Raw genomic sequence first — 25,468 nt, 5'->3', positions numbered from 1 at the left:
CTTCCCTAAATTTAACGTTCCGCGGTCAGTTTAACCTACATCTCTGGGAGCTATACCCAACACAACTCCATAGAGGCTACAACTCGAAATGTATTAACGTAGCATTCTTATCGTACGCACATTATCCGCTTTACTATAGCAGACGCCCCCACGCCCTTCCAAATACGCAGCCGCGTAGAAGCATCTATATGTACAATATGCCCCAGACCAGAGGAGAGATAATCCGTATCGCTTATGCATGCTGTACCCATCGTTGGATATATGATATCAAACGAAAAAAAAATCCAAGCTTGTAATACAGGAATGAGCAGTTGGTACTGCTCGAGGATCTATGGATGTCGCGGGCGGGAGTGTAATGTCGCTTCGACGAGTGTTCTAGGGTTGAGGGTGGAAGGAAAAAGTAGCTTAGAATACAGCTTTTCTTGCGACCTGGAACCCACTAATTAGTATATGGGGGATTATGACAGGAAATGTGCTTACAGCCCATGCGCCAGCAACAGACGCTACGATTCCTCCGGATATCATCATCGGCCGAACGCCCCTTGAGCTCTTGAAGATCATTCCGCTTATAGCACCAGCGACGACACTATTCACAGAGTCATGCTTTCCTCGGATATGGCCAATGAACGAGTTGAAACCATTGTAAACCATCGCAATAACACCCGCCGAGTTCCCTAAAAATGGTCCGCGTCGGGTAACCGCGTTAAGGACTGAGTTTAGTCGAAGTTTTGGGGGCTGCCCATTCGATCTCCTCAATCCTTCTTGTAGACCCCAAGCACCTCCCAGCGTCAAGGCCGTCAAATAAGACACTCCAGTGCCATAACACAAGTCGTCAGACCATCCTCGGGACGGTAAGGCTGATTGCGAACCAGGGAGATCGGATAGGGTGGAATCCTCCAGCGACAAATAATCTAATGTTTGCTGATTCAAGCCAGCCAAAGGATGTAATTGTGATGGGTCGGCGAAGGTAGAGCTTGTGAGAAAGGAAGAAACATCTTGACCCTCTTGGGGATCGAAAGGAGTGGGCTGGAATGAGTCGGTGGTGGTGTCGGATGTCGGGGAAGTGGTAGATGAATTTGTGGACGAGGAAGACTTGCGCCCCGTGAATTTGTCCCAGATCGACATCTTCGGAAAATAGTGAGTAGAACACGAAGTTGGATGAATGGGGCGCGGAGTCGTTTGGTTATTGTCGTTGCTGTTGACGGATGTCCAGGATCAAAAATATTTCAGGAGGCTGAGGCACGGACCACCTATCGGAGAAGACTACTTCACGTGATTCGCCAGACTCTGATCGGATGGATATGGAATTTTCAAAAACATACTCCGTCAACCTTTTTTCAAGAGCAGAAGATGGAGTGACTAATTTAATAGCTAGAATGTTTTAAATCCGCTGGAATTATCTTATATTGCCGATCAGGAATTAGGATGAGTCCTGATATAATGGGAGAAATGAAGAACACCGAGCAAAACTCATCTCAGCCAAGACAGACGCCGCTGGGAGACCGTGAATATTTAAAATGGCTTGAAGGAGAGCCTATCCAGTCACAAAAGCAGTAAGTTGAGCCTTCTTTGACCACGGGCTTGTGTTGACTTGGCAATGATAGTCTTGCTGAAGCCAAACTACAAGAACTACTTGGTGATGCTTCTCGGCCCCGCCATGCTTCGGGCAATGCATGTATCAAACTCTGTTATTTCATTGAGTTATGCAGAAGTTCATCGTCTCTATATATTCGAGAAGTTGCCTTCTCCAAGGAGACATGTCTCGGGCTGTTCAACTTCTACATCGAGTGGAATGAGAAGAACCAAAACCGCTCATTACGGCAAGTTCTAGAGCTCGTATCATCACATATCGCCCGCAATCCCGAGAAAAGGATATCAGACGATGTTAAAGCATTAATTCTGCAAAGAATCTTGACCATCATTAGTCATCAAGCTGCTCAGTCATTAGTCAAGCCTGCCTTCAAAGCTCTAGAAAGCTTCTTGAGCAAAAGTACTATCTCTCCTGAGGAATTACTCGCTGCCGATGAAGCCTGCACCTCTGCTCATGTAGGGGTACAATCTCCGTCTGAATCATCCTGGGATTCTTTCGTCTTCCGAGTGTTTTACTGGTTAGGCCCTGCAGACGTTTCGCCAGCTGCTGGTAGATTTCTGGTGACCCTGTTCAAGGCCCTGAGGACGACAGCTGCGGGCACTGAAGGTACCACTGCAAGTCATACTGGCCTATGGCAATATTGGATACGAACCGGTCTCTCGAAAGACCCTCAAATACTTGAAAATGTTAAAAATTATCTTCTGCCCCCGCTTTTCAAGATCGACCGTCCCGGATCATTAGCATTTTTGCAGGAACTGAACCAACAAAAGCCTATATCTAACCTCCGGGATGAAGAAATAGGCGCCCATGCTATGCTACAGTTAGCTTCCATGGAAGTTGGGAAAAAGTCCGGTTTAGTGGAGGAACCAAGTAGGTCATCCTCTAGACCATCTCGAATTACAGCTAATTAAAAACGTAGCTCCAATCCAATTCCAAAAGACTGCCTCAAAGAAATCAACACCCGCTATCATTATGGACGAACACGCCGTGGGGTTACTCTTAAGCAACCTCTCTGACACTGTCCGGTCACTTGCTTTCTCTACTCTAGTATCATCTTCCTCTACCATACGCCCATTTAGTCCAATCGTCCTTGATTTACTACAATCACACATGGCACTTCTTTACTCTGATCCGGATGCCAAGTTTCGAAATGAAATTTTGAGCAATAGCAAGCGCTTGATGGAGAGACTGAGAGGGGCAACTGCTCTCCTCGTTAGAGAGCTGGACCAATCATCATTCAAGCTCAATGAAGGAAACGCTCAAAAGCCAGAGCTGATGGAGATACAAGCCCTGCATGATGCCACTGAAAATTTGCTGCGTAAGCATCAGGAATTTATCGAATGGTATTTGGAGTTTTTGTTGGCAGAGTTGATTCCAACTGCATCATATCAGCGGCATACCACAGCCTTGAGAGCCATCAATATGTTTCTCCATTCTAGAATTGATCCTTCCGTGCTTCCGTCTACACAAATTCCCGCCAACTCTACAATATGGCCTTTCAGCGTCCAATTCTTCACGCCACGCTCCATGCGGTTGCTACTCGATCTTCTTATGGATCCGTTTGAGGAGGTGAGAAGCAATTCAACAGAGATATTAAGACTTTCTTTACCGATAAACTTTGCCGCAGAGTCGCGCTGTTGTTCGCTGGAAGAAACTGCGACCCCTAGCTCGCTGTCGAGAGAATCAAACAATCAAGATTCCAGTTTGCAAAAAGTAAGGGATGGTGTTTGTCAGAACACAATTGTGGAAGCGCGCCCATTAGGACTCCTCGCGGACTTTATTAAGCGAGGGCAGGAAGGTTTGAAAAGAACAGGCCGTGCGGACTACGCAGACGGAATTGCTCGTTCTTATAGGCTGATGTATGGGCTCCAGGCTTCAACTGAGGCTCGTATGAAATTGCTAGAGGAATTGGTGGATGATCTGGAATCAAAGGTGGTGATTGCTGAACAGAGTCTCGCACAGGCGGTTTTTGAGGCTCCTATTCATGGAAATTTTGCTACGTTGAAGTAAGTCAGCCACTTTGTTCAACTAACTGTTCTATGCTGGGGATGTACTGATTGTGGAACAGCCTCATTTGTGATCTTGTTGGTCCGTCCCTAGAGTCTAGTAGAATAGAGGTGGATGGGCTACGATATTGGACCCAATGGATTAAACTCCAATTGCGTATAGTGGCCTTGTGTGCTCGCACTTGGGAAGCTGTAAAAGATATCTTATGTAACGACGCCCCAGAAGGCTATCTACCACAGGAACTGGACGACCTTGATGCCATAGACACGAAAGATGTTCTTAGCTATAGCTTCAGGGCAATCCATGAATCTAGGTAAGCCGCTTTGAAACTTTCTGACTAGGTCTGGGCGACGACGGCCGTTAAAATCAGGCCGTCGAACAAGGCTGGAGCTTTGAGATTGATAGTAGGAACCGGAAGCTAATGTCTTGAAAGCAATCTCATGAGGTCCATCGCTAGCACGCTCAAGCGTTATTCGCCAGATCAACTCGCAACGTCTACCCACAAAACCTTTGCACAGATTGGGAATCTGGCATTCAAACAACTATCTACACTTCGTCATCGTGGCGCATTTTCCACTGTCTCGTTGACCTTCTCTTATTGCTGCCAACTGACGCAGCATACGTCCTTGCTTGCACGCTCTTCATCAGGGAACAACCCGCCTCCCACAAAGGAATCCATTTCGGTGGACGAAATCACTTGCCAGGTCAAATTCAACTCAGCTCAGAATTCCAGCTCCATAACCGAATTGAGTCTTACCAACGACCAGACTATAGGACTAGATCTCCTAAGAAGCTGGTGGAAGGTAGGATATTGCCCAGTCCAGGTCAGTTTTCTAGCCTCGCTAACAGATCTAGGGCACTCTTGAGTGTATACACAACCAAGCTTCAACGACAAGGAGATCTGCTGGTATTCCAGCACTAGTGACTGGCATAATGTCGGCCAACTCTCGAGAATTGCCTTCAGCAGATATGGTGGATACATTAATCGCGCTAGCCCGGATACCAGTGTACATGTACATTAATGGAGGAGCTTCAGCAGACTTAGGCCGGCTTCCCCAAGTCCATGCGCTTAATTCTCTCAAAGAGATATTCAAGAACGCCAATACTAAGCTGGTAGTCGATGACAAGGTTGCCGAATGCATCCAACTAGCGGCCGAATCACTCGCATCTACTTCGTAAGCAAAGAATACGATTCGACTTCCAGCTCAAAGCCGTTTTAAGTATGCGCTGACTATGTTGCAGATGGCCGATTAGGAACTGTGGGCTCTTGCTCTTCCAGAGCCTGTCAAATTTTCTAATCGGCGGCGAAGACAATGTGGTTGGGTGGGATTCAAGAGCGACACGAATCCACTTTTCCAAGTACCCAGATCTCGTAGGGCATCTGATGGAATTTCTCGAGTCGGCCCCCGATAGTGATGCGCAATTGATGACACCTGTCCAAGAGTCGTTGGAGCTTCTGTTCCCAGCGCTGGACTTGATACGAAGAGCAGGGCCACCGGAAGAATACTTCGAATCCATCTACGACAATGTGCTACGCCACTTGGGTAGTAAAGTATGGCAGGTTCGAGAACTTGCGGCTTCTACCTTGTGCCGCCTCACCATAGGCCATTCTTGGACAGATAGGATGCTTGAGCTGATTTCTATGTCTGGGAGGAGTGCAAATAGGCGACATGGCGCACTTCTTGCCGTCAAATCCCTGCTCGACCATCAGCTAGGTCTCAACGAGTATTATACCAATGGTAATGGCCCTATCCCGTGCTGGTCAAGTGATACATGCTGACCTATAATGGTAGATATCCCCACAATCATTATGCTCTACCAACAACATTTCGCGCCTAACGGTATCCTTGAGGTTCCCTTTATTAGAGTTCCAATTATCCTCTCGACGCACTTCGAAGTGGGCAACACTCTATTGAAAATCATCATTGAATCAAAACCGATTTGGCATGGCGATAATAATTTAAGAAGTTTGGTCGACGGCCTGTTCTTGACAGATGGCCACTCGGTACTGCATCAGCTTTTGACGGCGTATACCTGCATTGCTGAGGGACCATCGGATTTGGCCCTCTGTACACTTGCATGTCAAGGTGTTTATCTTACAGCAATTCAAGATGACCTTCCCGGGCTGCAGCAGATTCTTGAATACGCTTCCTCGACGGAAGATAGCATGGCATTGGCTGCATTAGAAGCTACAGAATATGCATGGAAAGATCATCAAACTCAAGAGCATTTGCACGGCCTAACTACAGCATATATTCGCGCTATACATTGTACAAGCTCTTCCACCGTTCGCTCCGCCGCTCTATCTAGCCTTGAGACGACACTGTCTGGCATTTCGGATTTCAATACTGGCGGCACCTACATTGATATCATAGGGTTATTTTCAGATGCACTTACATTTGGACCGACAAACCCACAGCTGGAAATTGCAGCGTGCAGAGTGTCTGGGTTTTTTATTTCAGCAGCACTTCTCTCCTGCCGAAAATCTGCACAAAGGAAGGAATGGGTCCGCGACTGGGGATTACACATGTACCATTTCAGTGAGGACACTATGGTAAGAATCCTATTGAAATTGAGTAGGCCCCTTTCTAAATTGGATACTATAGGACTTCGATATCCGAAATAGCGCGGTAGCGGCGCTGCACTCATTCTATCATCGGCCTGAACATAAAGAGTTGCTTGGTGATGACAGTCTTCTCCCATCATTATGGGCAGCATATCGCGTACTTAACGACGATGATGACGAGATACGGAGACTTGGTGCCGTGGCAGTTTCTCCCATCACCCTGAAACTCTCTGCCCCGTGGATAGCCTGCCATGAGCTTGTGGATTTTATGGAAGCCATGTACTCCCGCTCAGCCGCGTTTGGTCAAATGGTTGTTGAGCACATGATCGGGCGCCAGCACAAATTAATCTATCGAAAACCCGCCGCCCCAGTTTTGAATGCGAGACAAGATATACGGGCAGCTTTAGTCGAGGATGACGCCTTATTTGCAAAGGAGAAGGCCAACTTGTGGCTTGACGAGGTCCATGAAGTCAAAATATGGGTCTCGGTTTTCTACCGCCTTTCTAACGATTCCGCGGAGGGCAAGGCCGAAGGCAATTCTGAAAGCCCGCTAGCTAGCCTGATCTTCTATACATTCGAGGCTTTGGATGAGTTGGTCTGTACAATTGAGAGTGGGGATTTATATGTTGGTTGGGATTCCCGACCTTCTTCCTTCTCTGCTTGCGGCCGGGCACTCCTCTGTGCAAATGCAATTCTAGCATATCTCGCAAAGCAGTGTCAAGGAGAGGAAACTTTACTTGATAAGATTAATGGCCATCCATTATCTCATACACTGAGAGAGATTGTGGATAGATTGAACCGTTTTATTCTAAATGGACTTGCTCAAAAGATCCATTGGGAGCTCGTATATGCGATTGTATCCCGAGATTCACTGAACTCAACCCGACTGGATACTTTGCTGCCGCTGGCCAAATTGGTCAGTAACGACGAACTGCCACGCTTTTCCCTTCGCGTTCAACATCAACACTCCCATTCAATATAGAATCCGACCTCGCCATTCCTCGTCAAGCGCGTTATTCTATGCCACGATCTCTCTTGCCAGTCATCACGGCAGACACACGGAAGCTATTGTGTTGACCGCCCTCGATACAGATCTTGTGTACGATATCACTATTGATCTTCCTACTCCATTTCGGACTGATTTCTGCAGCAGCCCCCCTTAGCCTACCCGGTTGACCTCCAGCTCAACTCGACGATACTCGTGTGCGACTTAGCCAAAGATCGAAAGTCACAGCCGTCAAAATGGCCACTCAACCCGATATTATCGCTCTGTTATTCATCTTCTCCTTCTTGTCCACGGCTCTCCTTATTGCGGTTGGCCTATTCCTAGTGAGGCGAATGGTCAGTGTTCCGCTGAAAATCTCTCATACTATCAGAAAGATGCTAATATGCCAATACTCAACAGGCGAGGCGATCGTATGAATATCACCAATAGACTATACATATATGGGCGACGACACTAACATTGTTGATTCCCAGGTGCGAAGCCAAGACGCGGGCTGATACAGTCACCAATACTGACGCGACAGTCGCAGCATCAGCGATCTAAATACTCTTCCCCTCTTGCCTAACTTTTCTGTTTCCTTCCCGCATAAGGCTAAGAGCATGTATGAAGACCCCCAATAAACTATCGATATATGAGCGATGAGACTAACATTGTTGATATCTAGGTCCGCCACCCGATCTCAAGACCCGACGAACAACAATACAGGACAACTACCAAGAGTCACTTGCCCCATTGCTAAACTTGCTACACTTGCTTATTTGCTTTCAAAATCACGTCACCATTGAACTGTTCCACGACCTTGCAACGCACTTCACGTTTTCTTTTTGTCACAGTACCACCTCATCGTATGCGCCAGTGGAGACGGAGACGCGGCATACACCGAGGAGAACCATTGAATTCGGAGGACTACGGGACTCACAATGCGTTCGCGGCCACTAGAGCTTTGCCAAACAATCACCTTTGCCTAACAACCTTCGAGCTTGTGCCCCTTTGAATAGTGACTCCCTTTGCTTCAGTGATCGTAACTTCTTGTGGTTAATGGTGCGCATGGTCTACCATATTCGAGATACTTGACGCTCCGGAGCTTTTCCAAGACAACCTTAATTATCTACAATGTGTATTAAAAGATAACAAGGTCAAGAAAGGCTGCTAGGGAGCCTTCCCCTTGTGCTCAATACGCCTTCCTGGGTGTCATTCAAAATACCTAAAACCTATACGACCTGTTCCATTCCCAGGAATCTCGTGGAATCTAAAATATTCCATCATCTCACTTTCGATAACACGGTTGGTAGTGCCACCTCGGTCCATAAAACGCGTCTCAAAATTTTGCCACTATAGGTAAACAACACTGAAGGCAAATTTAATATGTATCCCGAATCGCCGCCTTCACCCACCCCAATATCGAACCTAGCAACTCCCCAACACCATCCCAAGCTTGATGCTCCATGGCGGGATCCGCCCATTATTATCATTCACCACCCGCCGTTTCCTAGTGGAGCATCAGTTCCAAAGAGCAATATGACTGCCATCTCCTCGGCAACTCCAACACTCGCAACTACATACGGAGCGATACGAACAGCGACGTTTACAACCACAATCATAGCACCAACTAATACACTCTCAGTATTCATTTACTACCCAACCATTACGCAGAGCTCGCAATTCACGACTGTCATCCTTGGGAGCGCAGGATCGAAGTCAGCTGCCACTTTGCCAATCTTGGTACTTACGGAGGTGGTGGGGGTTATTGTCAGTACGGATGGCCAGCCGCTGAATACGGCGACATTGATACAGACAGCTCCTCCCGTACTTATATATTCTGGGAACGGGGAGGCTAGCAAGCTAGACTTAGGTTGCGCAGCATGGGGATGTTGGAGTACTGGTCAGAAAGCGGGAACTATTATTGCGATTGTTATTGGGATAGCAATAATTGGCATATTGATCTGGGCATTATGTCGCAGGCGGAGGGCCTGGATTTCAAGAGGGCGACCAAAACCAAGAACAACGGATGTTGAACGTGGCATGGGCAAGAGGAATACTCCGGTTGGGGCTGTCATGTCTGGGGCGAGATTAGATGGAGCTGGGGCGAAGAAGGAAGAACGATATAAAATGAGGAATATACCGCGATCTGCTTCTTTGACTTCTTCCACAAGTAGGACATCAAGTCCCTCTTCTGTGAGTCGAAGGCGATCTAGGCGACGATCGACAGGAGCTACCCCAAGGCAGTGTGCATCTCCCCAAGCAGAAAGTCACCGAGTTCCACGAGCTTCCCCACGCTCCTATCCGACCACTGCTCCTATGGCATCCTCAGGGCAAATATCCAGCACTCAACGTCCTTTCGGGCCCCAGAACGCTCAGATGCCTCCAGTTCCCCCCCACAGTAGTAACATCCGAACAGCCCTCAGATCAAAATCCAGACCTCAGTCGTTTTACAGTTCTGATGACAAGGCCGGCAGCACAGGGACAAAGAAGCACCGATACTTCCCGCAGACGTCCAGTGAGAAAGCCCGGATATAGAAGCGGTCGGAATGCTACATCTATATCGCCGCTTGAAGCAGATCGCCGGAATAGATCTCCAAAATCCAAGCAAAATAGAAACGAAGATGATGAATCCTTTGAAGAGAAAGAGTGACAAGGGAGGCAAAGGAGGAGAGAGTCAGATCGGCAGCGGCTAAGAAGGTAAGGCAAGTTTAAATACCCTGTAAGTATTATCAAACTAGTACTTATTTAATTTAGTCGTTCGCCAACTAGGAGACGTTATTCAACCCAAGAGCAGAGCCATAGGGGTTCAGGAATGGAAATTGGTTAGGTCTACTACCGCTCGCACTCCAAGCGATAAATGTTCTCACGGAGCCGACAGGAGGATGGGGGCAATATTACAGAAATGACAGGATCAAAGATCAAGCGCGTCGGTCGAGAAGGTAAAACAAGGAAATATTCGCTGCTTATGTACGAAGCTGACTCCAGTGTAGTTCCGATCCAGCGCCAAGGTCCTCCCGCCATGTTGCACCACAGGAACGGAGGCCATCAACTGGCCGGGAGACACAAAGCAGGGGGAAAAGGGCGATGTCTGCTAGTTATGAGAGAACAAAATACTCCGATCCAGAGATAGTGGACGAGAGGGCTGCAAGGGGCCGATCACCCACAGAACAAGAAACACCTCAACGGCGGCGGTCGACACGACCAGCTGCAAAACGTCAATGTCGTCCCAGCTCAGGCATTCCCTAAGTAATATCAGATCATGTTGAATTATCCGAGCATACTGAAGACTGAGGGCCGAGTACGCAACACACAAGCGAGTATGGATTGGACGGTTGATCAAGTGGCATGAATTCAGGCAGAGCATCATTGAAGAAACCCCATCAAACTTTGGCCATTTCATTATCGGATGACAATCATAATAACATCACGAGGGCCCTGGACTAAGTCACTAGACTTGCTTAGGATGATGCCTTTGGCGGAGTGGCTGTGTATCCACGTAGCAATTGTCACAGAATCGTATACTATAGGAACAAATAAACCAAGCCAAATAAATGGTTGCATTGGCCCGTACACCCCGCTTGGCTAGAATTTAAGGACCGTTTGCTGGAGAGACGGAATAAAAATTATGTTACAGGGAGTGAAAGAGAAGTACCTGCCAGATTCCATAGTTTGCACAGTATCCGCTAAATAGGATATTGTCACTTGACTATAAAATCTATAGCCAATGGTCATTTCACGAAATATATATCAATGTTTGTACTTGAGGTGAAGACGGATTTGCTATGCCATTATAATATGCGGTGGAGTGCCAGCACAGCGACCACTGGGAAGAGATCAAACACTGGCTTGTTTGTGGGTTGAAATCAGCAACCATAATATAGATACCTGGGTTTCGAAGGTTCGGCCAACGGGGATAATTAGACATTGGAGCCCAACCACCCAACCACTCAACTCCAGCAACTTGCTTCACTACAATATCTCCAGTCAAATATTATTGCGGTTCTGGGTGTTGCAGTGTTGGGAAGCTACGGAAGATGACTACTTCAGTTGCACCGACCCCAAGTCAAGGTGCAATAATCGCCCTTGGTATCATTTGCGGATTGTTGATAGTCGGTGTCCTGTTTCTTCTGCTCCTCTTCTTCGTTCACGAAAAATACCAAGATCGCATGGATGGAAGCAACATGGTGCATCCAAGCCGTCACCTACCGAGGAGACACAAGAGCAGGGTGATTTCTACCGAATGTAGCAACAGCAGCCGGCCGGTATCCAGAATTGGAACATCGCTGACTTTAGGGCTATCGGACGCTCGAGGGGGTTGAGAGTCTTTGCGACTGGCTGCTCTGGTAGCCACAAAACCTTCACTGCTGTTCGGGCGAACATGATGGCTACGATCTTTGTTTCGAGATTGTTGCCTAGGGAAGTATGCATGGGGGATACCGGCAGTGCTGTCATTCCCTTCAAAGCGGATACGGCTTTCTGGAGCATCAGGTCGTCGTATATGGACGTATGGTATCCTCGCCGTGGGAAACTCTCTTGTTCCGGGGCCATCGAAATGTTTGGCTGAGCCCATGGTTGCATCCGAAGCGAAGTCTTTTAGCTCTTCGAGATCACCATTGGGTCAGGAAACCCAGAAACATGAAGCCACGCGCCCGGTCGCAATGTTCATGAAACGCGAATTCACCGATGGCGGATGCAGCTCATCCGGGGAGGGGGCCTTGAGACCTCCTATCACAGAACCGGTTTAATGATTTCGATTTCCTAGTTATCTCGTCTTTGTATATGAGAGTGCAGCTTGGATAGACAATCGCTGAGAGGATAGAAGGTTTATCAAGGGGGTATTGCTTGTAGCCTTGGGCCTTGAGCGTTGTAGAGTACATTCAAGGAGATGGTAGCACCACAATCGCGGTGGATATGGCTGGGAATGGCGATCGATGTCTTAAACCGAGAACGAAGACTTAGACAGACGGCCCATTTAATTGATAGTATAATAATGTGTACTCCGTAGATATCGTGTACATTCTCCAAGGCAGAAGCCGGTGTTGATCAAATAAGGAGTGAAGGCAGAGATGTAGACGTAGACGTAGACGAGAAGCAGAAAATCATCTATATCCGTGTTCTCTCGCCAAACCGCGCCGCACCATGACGACGCTCTGCACTTGGTCCTGTCCCAGCGATAAGGTTGCGACTCTGGTAGCTGCCTCGCTTCCGCTATCCACGATCGACTGCCGCTGCCGCTGCCACCATCCAGCCTCCCAGCTCCAGCACGAATGATTCTGCCAACGACCTTATTCACCACCACAAGACACCTTTGTCCACTGCTTGTTTGCTGCCGGAAGCTTCCCACCGTGCCCGCAGCCTCGCATGATGTGGAACGATGAGGACAACAATCCCTATGGGACGAGCTTTGAGCGCCGCGACTCAGCAGCCTCCTCACCAGCAAATACTAATTCCCCAGGCTCCCGTAAGCTGTTCTGCTGTCCCCTAGCCTTGCCATGCCCGCAAGATGATGGAATCTGTCTACTTAGATGATGATCCTGGTACTGACGCAGATTGGGATTATATAGATCCAAATTACGGCGGTCCTGCGACTCCCTCTACTCTAAGTGACAGCCCTCCCGAGACACGAGGCGATCCCCGGCCCCAGCAACACCAAAATGGGGATGGTGCTGGCGATGATGGGGATGATGAGGACCGTGAAGCCGCAACGAGGCCTAGAAGGAAGAAGGGTGGTTATGACAGTCGCATTGAGCAAATCCTTTACGAAAACCCAGAGCTCCCCATCTTGATCGTCGATGCGGGAAAGAGTAGCGAGAGCGGAGGAAAATACATTGTGTATACCATCCGAACTGGCGTAGGTTTTGACGGCCTCCTCTTCCAAGTGCACCCGCTTATTCGTGTTGCAGGACCTTGAAGTCCGCCGACGGTATTCCGAATTTGCTACCCTCCGAGATGCCCTCTCCAAGCTTCACCCTACCTTGATTATACCACCAATACCGGAGAAACACTCCATGGCTGATTACGCTGCGAACCCCACGAAAGCCAAACAGGATCAACAAATTATTGACCTGCGCAAACGGATGTTAGCCGTCTTCCTGAACAGGTGTCGACTAATGGACGATGTTCGGAACGATGGGGTTTGGTGGAGGTTCTTGGACCCAAACTCTAGCTGGGTATGTTCATATAGTGCTCCTCGCGTGTTGATTGATGTGTTGCTGACGATTATAAGAACGAGGTCTTGCATTCGCACCCTGTCGCATCCATTCCAAAATCCGTTCTTAAAGCTCCACCTCTCGACCCCGCCAACCCCTCTCCTGCTCATGCCTTCCTACCCATCCCCGCATCATCCGCGAAGCTTAAATCTGCTTCAACATCAGCTACGAGCCCGCCAGGCATGGCGAACCAAGCCCCCGAACATCACACTGGCCCATCAGCCGCTACACATACCGCGGCCGGTGGTCAAGTCTTGGGGAGATTTCCGCCCGCTGCCCAGCATTTAAGCGAACATGATATTGATCCCTACTTTATTAATTTTGAGGCGTCGACTAAGGAGCTTGAATTACTTCTTACAGGGCCGATTGAAAAGGTGAACCGCCGAACATTAACACACCTATCGACTTTATCTACAGATCTTGCCGAGCTCGGTGCCAGGCTTAACGGATTTTCTCTTTCAGAACCATCGCCATCACTAGCAGCAGCTATTGAACGGGTGGGTCAAGCTGTGGATTCGTCTTATCTTGCAACAGAAGAGCTCTCAGGATCATTAGGGGCCAGTTTTGCTGAGCCAATGCGAGAGAGTGCTCAATTTGCCGGTGTTCTTCGCGGCGTCCTTCGCTATCGGGTGTTGAAACGGGTACAGCAGGAGATGACGAATGATGAGCTTGCAAGAAAGAGGGCCCTTCTAGAGTCTTTAGAACGAAGCGAATCCGAAGCCAACAGAATCGAGCAATATTTGAGTCATAGCGGCACAGGTAATCTGCCTCGACGCTCAAATTCTTCTGCTCGAGATTCTGCCCCATCCAGGAGAGATAACAGCCAGGAGGATACGGCTTCTATTGATTCCGACTTCCCGCCTACTCACGGCGACTCGTCAAACACTCCCTCCGCGGCCCAAGGCGCCCCACATTCAGAAGGCCAAGAGGCAGCGCATCGCAAGAGTTCCAGTGGGAACTTCATAACCAACAAAATCTTTGGGCGGATTAGTCATGCCGTCCATGGAGTCGTTGACGTGGATCCTGAACGAACCCGACGAGATCTTATCGGTAAGACCAGGGAATCGATCGGGCAGCTAGAACAGGCCCAGATGGCCTCGGAACAAGACGTCCGGGATGCTAGTACCGGTATCTTGAAAGACTTGAAGCGATTCCAAGCGGAAAAAGAAGATGATCTAAAACGGTATATGGTTAGTTATCCCCCCCCACGCTCTTGTCTGACAAATGAGGCTAATAGGTGATAAGCTTGCCTATGCCCGAAGTCAAATCGAGTGGGCCAAGAAGAACAAGGAGACTTGGGAGGAGGCCACAGCGGAGATCAACAAGATAGATGAGGGTTGATGAGGCGAAAACTAACGAAGCACGCATGGATTAATTATAGTCGGGGCGGTAGTCTTCTGGATTACGGAGGAGTTAGGTATTATTATCTTGTACCTGGCTTGTGGGACTCCCACGACTGCCAGCGCAGCGCAGCGCAGCGATAGAATTTGATTCCCATATTGATTTGGTTTACACCTTTTGTATGTCATTTCCATGGTCATTATCACTATCATTATCACTGTTACCTGTTTGTTTTGCTTGTTTTAGAACAAAAGCATATATGTGCCAAGGCTACCTTAGGCCATAGTGACTTCATTGTCCGTGCAAGGCTGACGAAGGAGCAAGTACTTCGCTTTGTAAGCAAGGCTGCAAACCATGACCGAGGTTGTGGGGATTGTCCGTGCGGAGCCAACACTGTAAACATGACGTAGTGGGCATAGTATAGTTTATGCCAGAAACAGATAACTAAACTCCATTCATCCTTTGCTTCAATTGTGAGAATTGTTTCAAGCTACTTATACTTATATTTTAAACCGAGACTTCCTAATCAGTTAAAATCAAACAAATTCAAAATGTCAAACATTTACGACAGCCACCTGGTAAGCTACAATTCCCAGTCACTATGCCCAGCTAATGCCGGATAATAGGATGCATTTGAGCTCTATCACAAAGAACGTGAACCTTCTCGATCTATCCTTGATGGCCCCGCTCTACCGGCACTGGGCCATGCTCTAGCAGGCTCTACAGGATCAGCAATATCGAATCTCGCCATATACCCACTGAGCTTGGTAATAACTCGTCTTCAAGTGCAACGGCAACTACGCAAATCACCATCCGGCACGGACAAAGACAAATACGATGGTGTCCTCGACGCCTTTGATAGCATGTATAAGAACGAAGGGGGACTTTCAGCATTTTATACCGGCGTCGTAGAAGATACTGGCAAATCGATCGCGGATTCCTTCCTCTTCTTCCTATTCTACAATTACGCGCGCACCCATCGCCTACAAAAGCAAGGAGGTAAAGCAAAGTCCCTACCAGTCCTCGACGAATTAGCCGTTGGAGCTGTCGCAGGAGCATGTTCCAAATTCTTCACCACGCCCCTAGCCAACATCGTCACGCGCAAGCAAACATCCTCGATGACGGCCTCCTCACGGAGCAAATCTTCGCCCTCCGTGTCAGACATCGCGCGCACCATCCGCGCGGAGAAAGGCATCCAAGGGTTCTGGTCAGGGTATTCCGCCTCCCTCGTCCTAACCCTGAACCCGAGCATCACATTCTTCCTATACGAATTCTTCAAACGCACTTTACTGCCCCGTTCAAAGCGGGATGATCCTGGAGCACGGATTACATTTCTGATGGCTGCTGTGAGCAAAGCTATCGCCTCGACCATCACATACCCGTTTTCGCTGGCGAAAACACGTGCCCAGGCATCCTCCTCCGTGCCAGTAGATACTGAATCCGCGAAGGAAATCAAATCTGACATTTCTGGCGCTTCAAAAGATGGTGAAGCCGCAGCTGAAAAGGCAGGCCGCGATGCAAAGAACGTTGCAAAGAGAAGCACCGTCTTCGCTACCATCCTGCACATATACCGGACGGAGGGCCCGGCGGCGCTCTATGAAGGTGTATGGGGCGAGATCCTCAAAGGGTTCTTTAGCCATGGGATCACCATGATTGTCAAGGAGAGGGTGCATAAGCTTATCATCCAGCTGTATTACATGGTTCTCAAGGCGTTGAACAAATATCCTTCGCCGGCGGATTTGGCTAACCAGGCGGGCGATGCTGTTAGCGGGGCTATAGAGACGGCGGAGGCTTTTGTGGTGGAGGTAGGTGTGGCTGAGAAGGTTGGCGATATTGGAGAATGGGCGAAGGGGAAGATGACTGATGCTGTGGAGAAGGGGAAGGAGATTAAGAATGGGAAGTAGGGTGGTCATGTGCTGATGTGATTAATGATGTAAATGATGGTTTGTATAGCGATGAGATATCGAAACACTACTTTAGGGGATCTGGCACTTATGATATAAGAATTTAGGTTGCGGGATGGTATTAAGGAACTCCAGTGCACTGTTAAGTTTAGCATCTGTATATAATAAGTGTATTATATTATTCAAACTTTCCCTCCTATTGTGCTTACTTCTTGCTACTTCACCTGTTATTTACACACATGTTCTCCCTCTAAACGCCCCTATCAGGCTCTTGAGGCCGAAACGGTCGATCTAGGTGACAATTCTCTAATGATATATCACGTGATATACCGCTTTCAGAATACAAACAATCTACGCGGTTCAGCTTTGACGCGTGGATAGAAAGTGATGTTCCATGGGTAAGGATTTCCTTAAAAGTGAAGAGATTATTGAATTCACATTAGACGCAAGATGTTTTAATATCGCATTTTTCATTTCTGGTGGCTATGTACTGGCTTGGCACCGTGTGAAGAACTAGTGTACAAAGGCGTATTATTTAAAGTGTAGCAATATGAGCAAATGTAAAAACAAATTTGGAAAATAAAGAGCAAAAGCAAAAGCAAGATGCCAGCCACTCCTGAGGAGAACTATCCCGAGACGTCGACGAGTTGTGCTCGCAGCAGCGTTGAAATCAGGTAGTCGTATTCGCCATGTTCGTTCGCAATTCACAAGCCGATATCACTGCTGCGGCAGATATCACCGGAAGGGCTAATCCAAACCGCATCAGGTCCAAGCTGCTCCAGCATAATGGTGATCCAGTAGTGGTAGAGAGGCCTCTTGTGGCACGCCAGGCTCCAGCGGGGCAGGACGTTGTAATGCTCCCAAGGAGTCAACGGGGGGATGTTGTTATGAACCGTGAGCGGGCCCAAAGCCGAATCAGCCTGGATGGAGATCATGGGGGTGAAGATCGTAATGAGGGTACAGGCACATCCTTGACCACCATGCAGACAAACTACAGATGGGCTTTCGTTGTTGCACTGTTCCGTCAAGTTAGGGCAATCGTCATCGACTAGCAAAGATCGAATAGTAACTCCTCTGCCATCAGGAAAGAGCTCGAGAACAGGGAACTGCTGGGCCCCGCGGGAAGGATAGATAGCGTAAGACAGATAATATTTATCGGTCTGTGGGACAAGGCGGGAAAACTCAATAGCGAGCTGGCGGGGGAAGCAGATCTTGACCTCCTCGAGTGCGGTATAATCGACGGCGCCAAGGCTAAAGAGGAGTTAGATCGGCTTCAAAAATTCAAATTGCGACACAAGGTAGACGCGTCAAGGACATGTTATAAACTTACTCCTCAATAGCCAGATGGGCAGTGAAACAAGCAGCCGAAGAGTCGTGATTCTCGAACAGTTGAATCAAAGCGGCGGGGGCAAAGTTCTTCGAGTACTTCTCTAATACCTTGGAAGTTGTTAATAACTATGAAGGTGCAGTGTTGAGGAGGAACCAGGGACGCGTGACATACTTTGCCCATCTCCGTTCCGAACATGTCAGAAACGTCCAACTCTTCAAGCTTTACTGAAAAGAGCCACACTGCCATGAACATGCCCTTGTCCTGTGCAATACCCTCACGTTTCTTGATGGCGGGGAAATCGATCTTGTCGATGGGGGCATGGACAAGGCGATAGATGAGTGTGCGAAGCTCAATTGGCAATTCGCTCAATTTGCCTAGCTGCTGAGCAGTTAATAGCTCCAGGAGTTGCTTGCTAGTGATGTGTGCTTCCATGATGGTTGAGGTTCAAAGGGTCTTGAAGGGAGTGTGAGGATGGCGAAGCAATCTCCTTGAGCGTCGGAGAGTGATGGTGGTTTGGGGAAAGAAGACGCGTCAAGTCAAGTCGGTTAAAGAAATCCCTACTTATCAACGGCGGCAAGAGCTGGTGATAGAGATGTGGCCGCTAAGCCTAATTCAGCACTGGAAAGCTATTCCAGCCTTTTCAACAGTGTTCTGCCCAGAGCCTGAGAATCCTGTGCCGTCACTCTTGATTTCAACCAATCCGGGCTTGACTTTCCCCTTTGACTCGCTCTTGTTGAGTGACCGCCCTGACGAGATCACCGGCTTCTCGGTTAGGTCTGCCTCGCATACATAACAATAGATGGCATTCTGATCAATCTCTGGAGCGTGCGGGTCATAGATTCCAGAAGGAGTCATGAACCTCCCAACACAGCTCTTGCAAATAACATGGCCACAAGGCTTTGCAAGCATAGCCTTTGAGGTATTGCTCAAGCCCTTCTTGCATGATGGACATATCCGTTGACTCTTCCTGGTAGTTGTGTCTTTCTCTTCAGTGAAGGCGACTGTGACCAGCTCATGGAGAGAATAGTGGTGGGGCTTGTCAGCTGGAGATGCAGGACATACGGGCGATTGCTTGGATTTCTTTGCAATGTTATGCAGGGTCGTGTTGGTGTTTGAGCTAGGGGTGATAGAGGGCACCCAGAATGACGGCAAAGTGGTCTTTGAAGCCTATAATGTGTGTCAGAGGACAGTAGTTGTGTAAGGCACAATTGAGATAGTATACCTTTTCCTCATCGATTGCCTTCCTTGCTTTCGTCCTTTCCTCGCGAGCAATACGAAGAAGCTCGTCTTCATCGAGTTCAAACTTTCGCTTTTCTCCTCTCTTGCTATCAGCAACTTCCTCTACTAGGATTTTCCCAGCTTGTCTTCCAATAATCTTTTTGCTGGAGGAGCTTTCCCCCATCTTTGCCTCTAGGCCCATTTGGATTTTCTCGAACTCCTGGACAGCTCTTCGGCCTGCTTCTTCTTCTTCAAGATCTCCTTGCTCAACGGCTTCTTTGTCTTCCTTTTCTTTCAATTTCGCCAATCTTTTGATTTCTTGCTTCTGGGCCAAAATGTTGCTTAGCGCACATTCCCTGCAGAAGATATCTCCATGTGAACATGAGACAGGATCTGTTGCTGGGATTAGGCACAGCCGACAAGAAGCAAAGGGCAGGAAGGAGTCCCGCGACAAGCGGGCGCTTGTGGAGCTCCAGGCTGATTTGGCGAGTGATCTTTCATGCGAAGTAAACACTGCCCGTGAAGTATTGCGTTTGCCTAAACATGTGTTAGAGGAGTAAAACAGTATTAGGTCTGGGGGCTTACTATGAGACATGTTGTAGTCTATTAGCTATAGCTGATGTCGTTTTCAACCAGCACGTAACGAGAACTTGTTAAGTCGAGACAATGTTGCCCCTATAACTCGTTAGCCATGTGGCCATGTATGAAAGCCAAACTGAGAGCGCGGGCTTGGGCAAGAAAGAGACAGGTATCTGGCATAAGTTGGCAAGTGGACTGTCAGCAAACCAGCGTTTGCGCAAGATACTAGACAAGAGGTGAAGTCGAAGCAGAAAGAATGTCGTGGCATGATCTTCAGTGTGCATTTGTGTTGGTTGACGCAGAAGCTGGCCAGGCCCAGGTTGTGTTTGAACAGGTAAAACTCAAGAGGATATACATACCTAGAGAGCGATAGCCACGGGTAGTAGGCGTGTAAAGTTACAATATCCAAGCAAGATCTGGGTCAATTGTTCAAAAAGGTGACTTAGATTGAAAGCCGATGGTTGTCTTAGGTTTTGACGCCTACTTGTGGGAGATAAAAACTGGATGCGTGCCGGCGGAACGTGGGTGACTCAAACTAAAACCCACCACAGAGATATTCTATGTGACGAATAGAGTGCTTTCTCGTTTCCTTAAGCAGGTGAATATCTTAATTGGTGAATTAGACACGTAGTCATTGATATTTCCAAGTCAAGTGAGGGAGCGGCTGATGTTCCAGTGGCTGTATTCCGCGTGGTAAGAGGGCGAGATTAGTGACAAAATCTACAACCACGCTCAGGAAGTTGGATTATCGAAATCAATTGAACCAATATTTCACTTTTATGGGTGTTCCTATTGCCGGCTGGAAATATAACAGGATTTTGGAGATATTTGAAGTATTTCAGCAAGTATGAAGAAATAATGTTGGCATGTCGTTGAGAAGTTCATGCACGGTTCTAAAAATGGCCGGGGACGGCAAAACTATAATCCGTTCCGCGGACCTCCCTCCAACAACTTCCGAAGACCGAACTACTTCCTCGTGCCTTACATTTTTGCAAGGTTCATAAACACTCTTTCAATTATCCCCGTCCCAAACTCGTACAGTCGTTCCTTTTGCGACTGCTTTGCAGTCTTCCATTTTATGTTCAATTCCCAATGACACGCGAAGGCGATAGCGCCATGTCCCCTCCTAATGCTCCATCGAGCCCCAGTCTACCATGGCGCATCGGCTCCTCGGTGATAATGGGCCTAACCGGCGCATTATCACGGGCGTTTATCTGCGGGCTCAACAAAACGGAAGTCGTTGGGCTGGACAAGTTTCTAGATACGCTTGAGAAAAGGAAGGATGTCGAAGGACGGGAACGGGGATTAATTACGGGTATTACTTCTCTGCGAAGGCTTAGATTCAGAATTAGGAATTGAACTGACGGGTTGGTTGAATAGTTTCAAATCATGTCAGCGTGTACGTTCCTAGTAATGTAGCTTATTCAATATTATATGCTGAGACATTGTGTCCATAGGCTCGACGATCCATTGATTTGGGGTGTCCTTCCTTACCGCTATGCATTCGACCCAACAAACCATAGATGGGGCCTGGGGAGTTATGATATTTGCTTTCAGAATAAGTAAGCCATGTGTACTCGATGCCCAGCTTCTACCCACTAACCCAGTGTTTCTGCAGAATTCTTTCATCCTTCTTCAGCCTGGGTCAAGTTCTACCCACACATCGGGGCGCATACTCCATTCACGGTGGACTCTTCCAACCCACGATAGGGCAAGTGATCCGCCTCCTCTCCTCCCAACCGTTCCCCAAAACCTCTACGACCCAGTCATCTCCCCCGCCAGTTACCGATCCATTCACGGCAGGCACCTTGACATATTCCACGGATGGTAGAGACAACTTCCCAGCACCCGCAGCCTATCTCTCACGCAAACACTCCTGGGTTCATATTTTCCCGGAAGGCCGAGTGCACCAGCACCCGACAAAAGCCATGCGATACTTCAAATGGGGCGTATCACGCCTAATCCTTGAATCAGAACCTCTCCCTGATATAATACCCATGTTCATTGACGGCCCCCAAGAGCTCATGCCGGAAGCACGGGAATGGCCACGCTTTATCCCCCGCGCCGGGAAGAACATTCGCGTTGCGTTTGGGGAAAAGATTGATGGAGAGAAAGTATTTGGGGAGTTACGTGAGAAATGGAAGCTACTAGTGAAATTACAAAAGGAGGCCCTGGTAAAGAAAGGGGTAGTGATGGAGTGGGATATGGGAGATTTGACGGAAGGGCTCAAATATGGAAATGAGGCGGTAGCGCTAAGGAAGGAGGTTACGATGAGGATACGGATGGAGGTTCTGAATGTTAGGCGGAGTCTTGGGTACCCTGATGAGGATCCCAAACGAGGCCTTGCAGAAACGTGGATTGAAGAGGGTGGCAAGGAGACGGGTAAAATGGACGATGGCAGTTATGTGGGCGAAACATGATTGGAAGACCAAGTGTTTCTGGTCGGAAGCCAAGAACGATGGATTACACTAGAGCAGCTGTAATACTCGTGGCTTTGGAAGGCTGGGATGGGCCAAACCAGGATTCATGAACTGCCGGGCTCCACCTTCTATAGCGTATATTCTGGACTTGTGAGTGACAACTCCAGTCCGCTCAGACTGAATCGTCTAGGATCTCACCAGCGCTATACATTCTGACTGGGTTTGTAGAACATTAACAGAATCACATAATAACAGACTCCTGGACTAAGTCCGCATTAATCTGAAGTGTAGCAAAATTTCCCGTATGGTACAAGGCGAGGGCGATTTTAATCTATGCATTCAGAGCTAGGAGTTCAGATTATACCCTTTACATCTAATCCATTCTCATATGGTCGGGGAATCTTGAGTAGTTGCCTTCGGATGGTACCAGAGTTCAGTACCCAAGCGATTAGACTCAAGGATTGTCACATGTTGAAGTTTATTAGTTAACAGAAGTTGAATGTCCTGCTGATGATCGGTTATCTATGGGGTATATACTCCGTACTTCTTGATGTTGACGATAAAACAAGTCCGTACTCCATTCATGCAAGAACCCAGAAAACCGAACCCCCCCCCCCAACCCCAAATTTCGTCGTCGGAAGCCACTCCACTTTCCCTTCCTTCCCGTAACCTAATACCAGCACCCCCCTAACCAATAGACTTGATGTGCTTATCGAAGCTTCGATATCTCCCTATGACATAGTGACTCTTGCGCCGCTCGCTTTCACTACTCCGTCTGCCAGATCCTGGGCTGGCATTGAGATAGGATGCCCCCTTGCTCTCTCCGTCAAGCTAATGAGCTCCTTGAGCATCAATTCCCTTGTATCCCGAGCTAAATCGTCCACATCCGCGGATGTCAGGTGCTTCGTCTCGATGGGTTGTAAGACTGTGAGGCGTTAGAAAAAAGAACAAACATCTAGATGGCATGGAGTTATTTACCTTTGACCGGAATCTCCCCCGATTTGAATATCCGTCCTTGCACATACAAGATATTCGAATAATTCGCTACTACCACTGGCACGATTGGCACACCTGCTTGCACTGCCAGGTGGAAAGCGCCTTTCTTGAAAGGTAATAGCACCGGTTCTTTTGTATAACTCCTTGTACCCTCAGGGAAGATGTAGACGCTCTGCTTCTTCTTCTTGATTTCCTCGGCCGCACCAGTCATTGCACTCCTAGCACTGACCGCGTTCGCTCGGTCGACAAAGACGGTGTTGGAAAGCGCCATGAACCAGCCCATAAAAGGTATGTACTTCAACGACTTCTTCGCGGTGACGGAGCAGTATTTCGGGAATATCGTGCCCAGCATCAGCACATCCAATTCCGTCTGGTGATTTCCAAGGAAGACGGCGGGACGGATGGTATTCAGGTAGTTATTGGGGTCCTCGACTGTAAACGTTACACCGATCAGGTACTTCAGGATATATTTGATGCCCCGGCCGCTTGCGAATTGCGCACTTCGACTCTGGCCAAAGAGACGCAGGACTATGGTCACGAAGAAGGCATAGATCGAGGAGATGAGCAGTCCGAAGTATGAGGCGAGTGAGCGCGCGTAGAAGCCAGCTGCTGGGACTTGAAGTGAGACGGTGTAGAGAGCAAGCGTCAGTGCAATATACCCACCGAGAAAGAGCTCGATGTAGTATAATATGGCAGACATATTTCGATAATGCCGGCGGCGTTATATCATATGTGATGCGCCCAGGAAATGCGGTGTGTACTTCGTATGTAGTAGTAGGGTTTATTTAGAGTTGGAGGCCCTCTCGAGGAGGGAACATGCGAGTTACTTACCGGTGCAAGGGTGGAATTTTATGTTGAGAAGGCTCGGAGGTTTTTGTCAGTTGCCCGATGATGGAGATCGGGGTTAGCAGGGGACGCATGTGATATGGAGATCATACTCGATGGATTATCTGGGGGGCCGACGCCAGGCCGAGACAGTCAAACAAAATTTGCAGAAGAGTCGGTCACTTGCCCCTTATCGCCTTCGGGCCACGAGTCGCTTTGATATCGGGCAACTTTCATTTTTCACAACAACATAGCATTTGGCTTGGATATAATATGGGTTCTGCAGGACAGCTAATGGATACGGAGGTGACGGTTGGAGTACTGGCATTGCAAGGCGCTTTCAACGAACACATCCAGTTGCTGCGAGCGGCAGCTCAAATTCTCGCCGGGAAAAACGGTGTCCAGAGGACGTGGACGTTTAAGGAGGTACGGACAGAGGCAGAACTGAAGTCATGCGACGCCTTGATCATCCCGGGGGGAGAAAGCACAGCAATATCGCTGGTGGCTCAGAGGTGTAACATGCTGGAACCGCTTCGAGATTTCGTCAAGTGAGTCATGGCCATATCACCTAGAACTCGAGTGAGAACAAAGTGTTGAGTTGATACTTCCCCAGGGTCTCGAGAAAGCCAACATGGGGTACCTGTGCAGGTTTGATCTTGCTCGCTGAAGCTGCGAACCAGACAAAGAAAGGCGGTCAAGAGCTGATCGGCGGTCTTGATGTGCGGGTCAAGCGCAATCATTTTGGGAGGCAGATTGAGAGCTTCGAAGCGAATCTTGATCTCCCATTCCTGCAAGAAGCAGAGTCCGATCTAAGTCAGAATAAGCCCTTCCGAGCTATCTTCATCAGGGCGCCCATAGTGGAGAAGCTCTTGCCCCACGTGGCTGGAGCTCAGCATGAAGAAGCCAAGCTCGACGGTACAATCATTGCGCCCTCGAGGGCGATCGATCAAACTGTGGCGAAGGCCGTCGACTTGGCAGACGTCGAGATCATGTGTTCGCTACCTGGGCGAACTACTGCCGTGAACATGAAGACGAAAGATAACTTAGACGCCGAGGCAGGCGACATTGTAGCAGTCCGCCAAGCCAATGTCTTTGGCACCAGCTTCCATCCAGAACTGACAGGCGACCCAAGGATACACATTTGGTGGCTGGAGCAAGTTGCTAAGGCCGTTGACCAAAGGAGGGGTGCTTAAAAAAGTCCCTCCACTACGACAACAGTACATAATTAGAATCAATTAGCTAATGAAAATATTAGATGAGGTCTAACACCACCAAGCCCTATGTACAAGGTAAGATGGAGAATTTTTCAATAGCTCGCAAGTTTTAAATATATCGGCATTGTGCTGCTTTAATAAATATCGTTTTACTAGTTACGTGCATAAATCAATTATTCACATTCCTTAAAAGATTGAGACAGTCAAGTCATAGTTTCTACTTATTTCTTGATAATTATGTTTATTAATGATTATTTATGATGCCGGACCGCATAAGTTC

General features: G+C 48.3%; 12 protein-coding genes across 12 annotated transcripts; 7 read left to right on the top strand and 5 right to left on the bottom strand.

Moving 5' to 3' along the window:
- Positions 1-405: 405 nt before the first annotated feature.
- On the bottom strand, positions 406-1,125 carry BP5553_07525 (Uncharacterized protein; the record flags this gene model as incomplete). The annotated part of the gene is made up of 2 exons (XM_032016148.1): positions 406-429; positions 481-1,125. 2 exons carry the CDS (start codon positions 1,123-1,125, stop codon positions 406-408), a joined length of 669 nt encoding a protein of 222 aa, XP_031867379.1.
- Positions 1,126-1,440: 315 nt separating this feature from the next.
- BP5553_07524 (uncharacterized protein) lies at positions 1,441-7,146 on the top strand (the record flags this gene model as incomplete). Its single annotated transcript, XM_032016147.1, has 9 exons — positions 1,441-1,553; positions 1,605-2,461; positions 2,511-3,597; positions 3,660-3,911; positions 4,032-4,401; positions 4,454-4,773; positions 4,841-5,337; positions 5,392-6,152; positions 6,205-7,146. The coding sequence occupies 9 exons, from the start codon at positions 1,441-1,443 to the stop codon at positions 7,144-7,146; spliced, it is 5,199 nt and encodes a 1,732-aa protein (XP_031867378.1).
- Positions 7,147-7,406: 260 nt separating this feature from the next.
- BP5553_07523 (uncharacterized protein) lies at positions 7,407-7,713 on the top strand (the record flags this gene model as incomplete). The annotated part of the gene is made up of 3 exons (XM_032016146.1): positions 7,407-7,505; positions 7,570-7,580; positions 7,644-7,713. The coding sequence occupies 3 exons, from the start codon at positions 7,407-7,409 to the stop codon at positions 7,711-7,713; spliced, it is 180 nt and encodes a 59-aa protein (XP_031867377.1).
- An 822-nt stretch (positions 7,714-8,535) lies between these two features.
- On the top strand, positions 8,536-10,398 carry BP5553_07522 (uncharacterized protein; the record flags this gene model as incomplete). Its single annotated transcript, XM_032016145.1, has 3 exons — positions 8,536-9,667; positions 9,907-9,974; positions 10,138-10,398. The coding sequence occupies 3 exons, from the start codon at positions 8,536-8,538 to the stop codon at positions 10,396-10,398; spliced, it is 1,461 nt and encodes a 486-aa protein (XP_031867376.1).
- Positions 10,399-11,350: 952 nt separating this feature from the next.
- BP5553_07521 (uncharacterized protein) lies at positions 11,351-11,722 on the bottom strand (the record flags this gene model as incomplete). The annotated part of the gene is made up of 1 exon (XM_032016144.1): positions 11,351-11,722. The coding sequence occupies one exon, from the start codon at positions 11,720-11,722 to the stop codon at positions 11,351-11,353; it is 372 nt and encodes a 123-aa protein (XP_031867375.1).
- Positions 11,723-12,655: 933 nt separating this feature from the next.
- BP5553_07520 (PX protein) lies at positions 12,656-14,702 on the top strand (the record flags this gene model as incomplete). Its single annotated transcript, XM_032016143.1, has 4 exons — positions 12,656-13,003; positions 13,056-13,322; positions 13,379-14,551; positions 14,607-14,702. 4 exons carry the CDS (start codon positions 12,656-12,658, stop codon positions 14,700-14,702), a joined length of 1,884 nt encoding a protein of 627 aa, XP_031867374.1.
- A 551-nt stretch (positions 14,703-15,253) lies between these two features.
- Positions 15,254-16,606, top strand: BP5553_07519 (uncharacterized protein; the record flags this gene model as incomplete). The annotated part of the gene is made up of 2 exons (XM_032016142.1): positions 15,254-15,280; positions 15,329-16,606. The coding sequence occupies 2 exons, from the start codon at positions 15,254-15,256 to the stop codon at positions 16,604-16,606; spliced, it is 1,305 nt and encodes a 434-aa protein (XP_031867373.1).
- Positions 16,607-17,310: 704 nt separating this feature from the next.
- On the bottom strand, positions 17,311-18,368 carry BP5553_07518 (uncharacterized protein; the record flags this gene model as incomplete). Its single annotated transcript, XM_032016141.1, has 3 exons — positions 17,311-17,857; positions 17,937-18,043; positions 18,108-18,368. The coding sequence occupies 3 exons, from the start codon at positions 18,366-18,368 to the stop codon at positions 17,311-17,313; spliced, it is 915 nt and encodes a 304-aa protein (XP_031867372.1).
- Positions 18,369-18,548: 180 nt separating this feature from the next.
- BP5553_07517 (Nitric oxide synthase-interacting protein-like protein) lies at positions 18,549-19,749 on the bottom strand (the record flags this gene model as incomplete). The annotated part of the gene is made up of 3 exons (XM_032016140.1): positions 18,549-19,103; positions 19,159-19,691; positions 19,740-19,749. The coding sequence occupies 3 exons, from the start codon at positions 19,747-19,749 to the stop codon at positions 18,549-18,551; spliced, it is 1,098 nt and encodes a 365-aa protein (XP_031867371.1).
- Positions 19,750-20,825: 1,076 nt separating this feature from the next.
- BP5553_07516 (uncharacterized protein) lies at positions 20,826-22,153 on the top strand (the record flags this gene model as incomplete). Its single annotated transcript, XM_032016139.1, has 4 exons — positions 20,826-21,048; positions 21,114-21,132; positions 21,191-21,295; positions 21,352-22,153. The coding sequence occupies 4 exons, from the start codon at positions 20,826-20,828 to the stop codon at positions 22,151-22,153; spliced, it is 1,149 nt and encodes a 382-aa protein (XP_031867370.1).
- Positions 22,154-22,884: 731 nt separating this feature from the next.
- Positions 22,885-23,849, bottom strand: BP5553_07515 (uncharacterized protein; the record flags this gene model as incomplete). The annotated part of the gene is made up of 2 exons (XM_032016138.1): positions 22,885-23,078; positions 23,132-23,849. 2 exons carry the CDS (start codon positions 23,847-23,849, stop codon positions 22,885-22,887), a joined length of 912 nt encoding a protein of 303 aa, XP_031867369.1.
- Positions 23,850-24,247: 398 nt separating this feature from the next.
- On the top strand, positions 24,248-25,167 carry BP5553_07514 (Class I glutamine amidotransferase-like protein; the record flags this gene model as incomplete). The annotated part of the gene is made up of 2 exons (XM_032016137.1): positions 24,248-24,522; positions 24,588-25,167. 2 exons carry the CDS (start codon positions 24,248-24,250, stop codon positions 25,165-25,167), a joined length of 855 nt encoding a protein of 284 aa, XP_031867368.1.
- Between the last annotated feature and the right edge of the window lie 301 nt (positions 25,168-25,468).

Source organism: Venustampulla echinocandica, assembly GCF_003357145.1.
Source record: "Venustampulla echinocandica strain BP 5553 chromosome Unknown scaffold_6, whole genome shotgun sequence".
Taxonomy (NCBI): Eukaryota; Fungi; Ascomycota; class Leotiomycetes; order Helotiales; family Pleuroascaceae; genus Venustampulla; species Venustampulla echinocandica.
The sequence above is the reverse complement of the archived record's forward strand: the minus strand, read 5'-3'. Positions and strand labels throughout refer to the sequence as shown.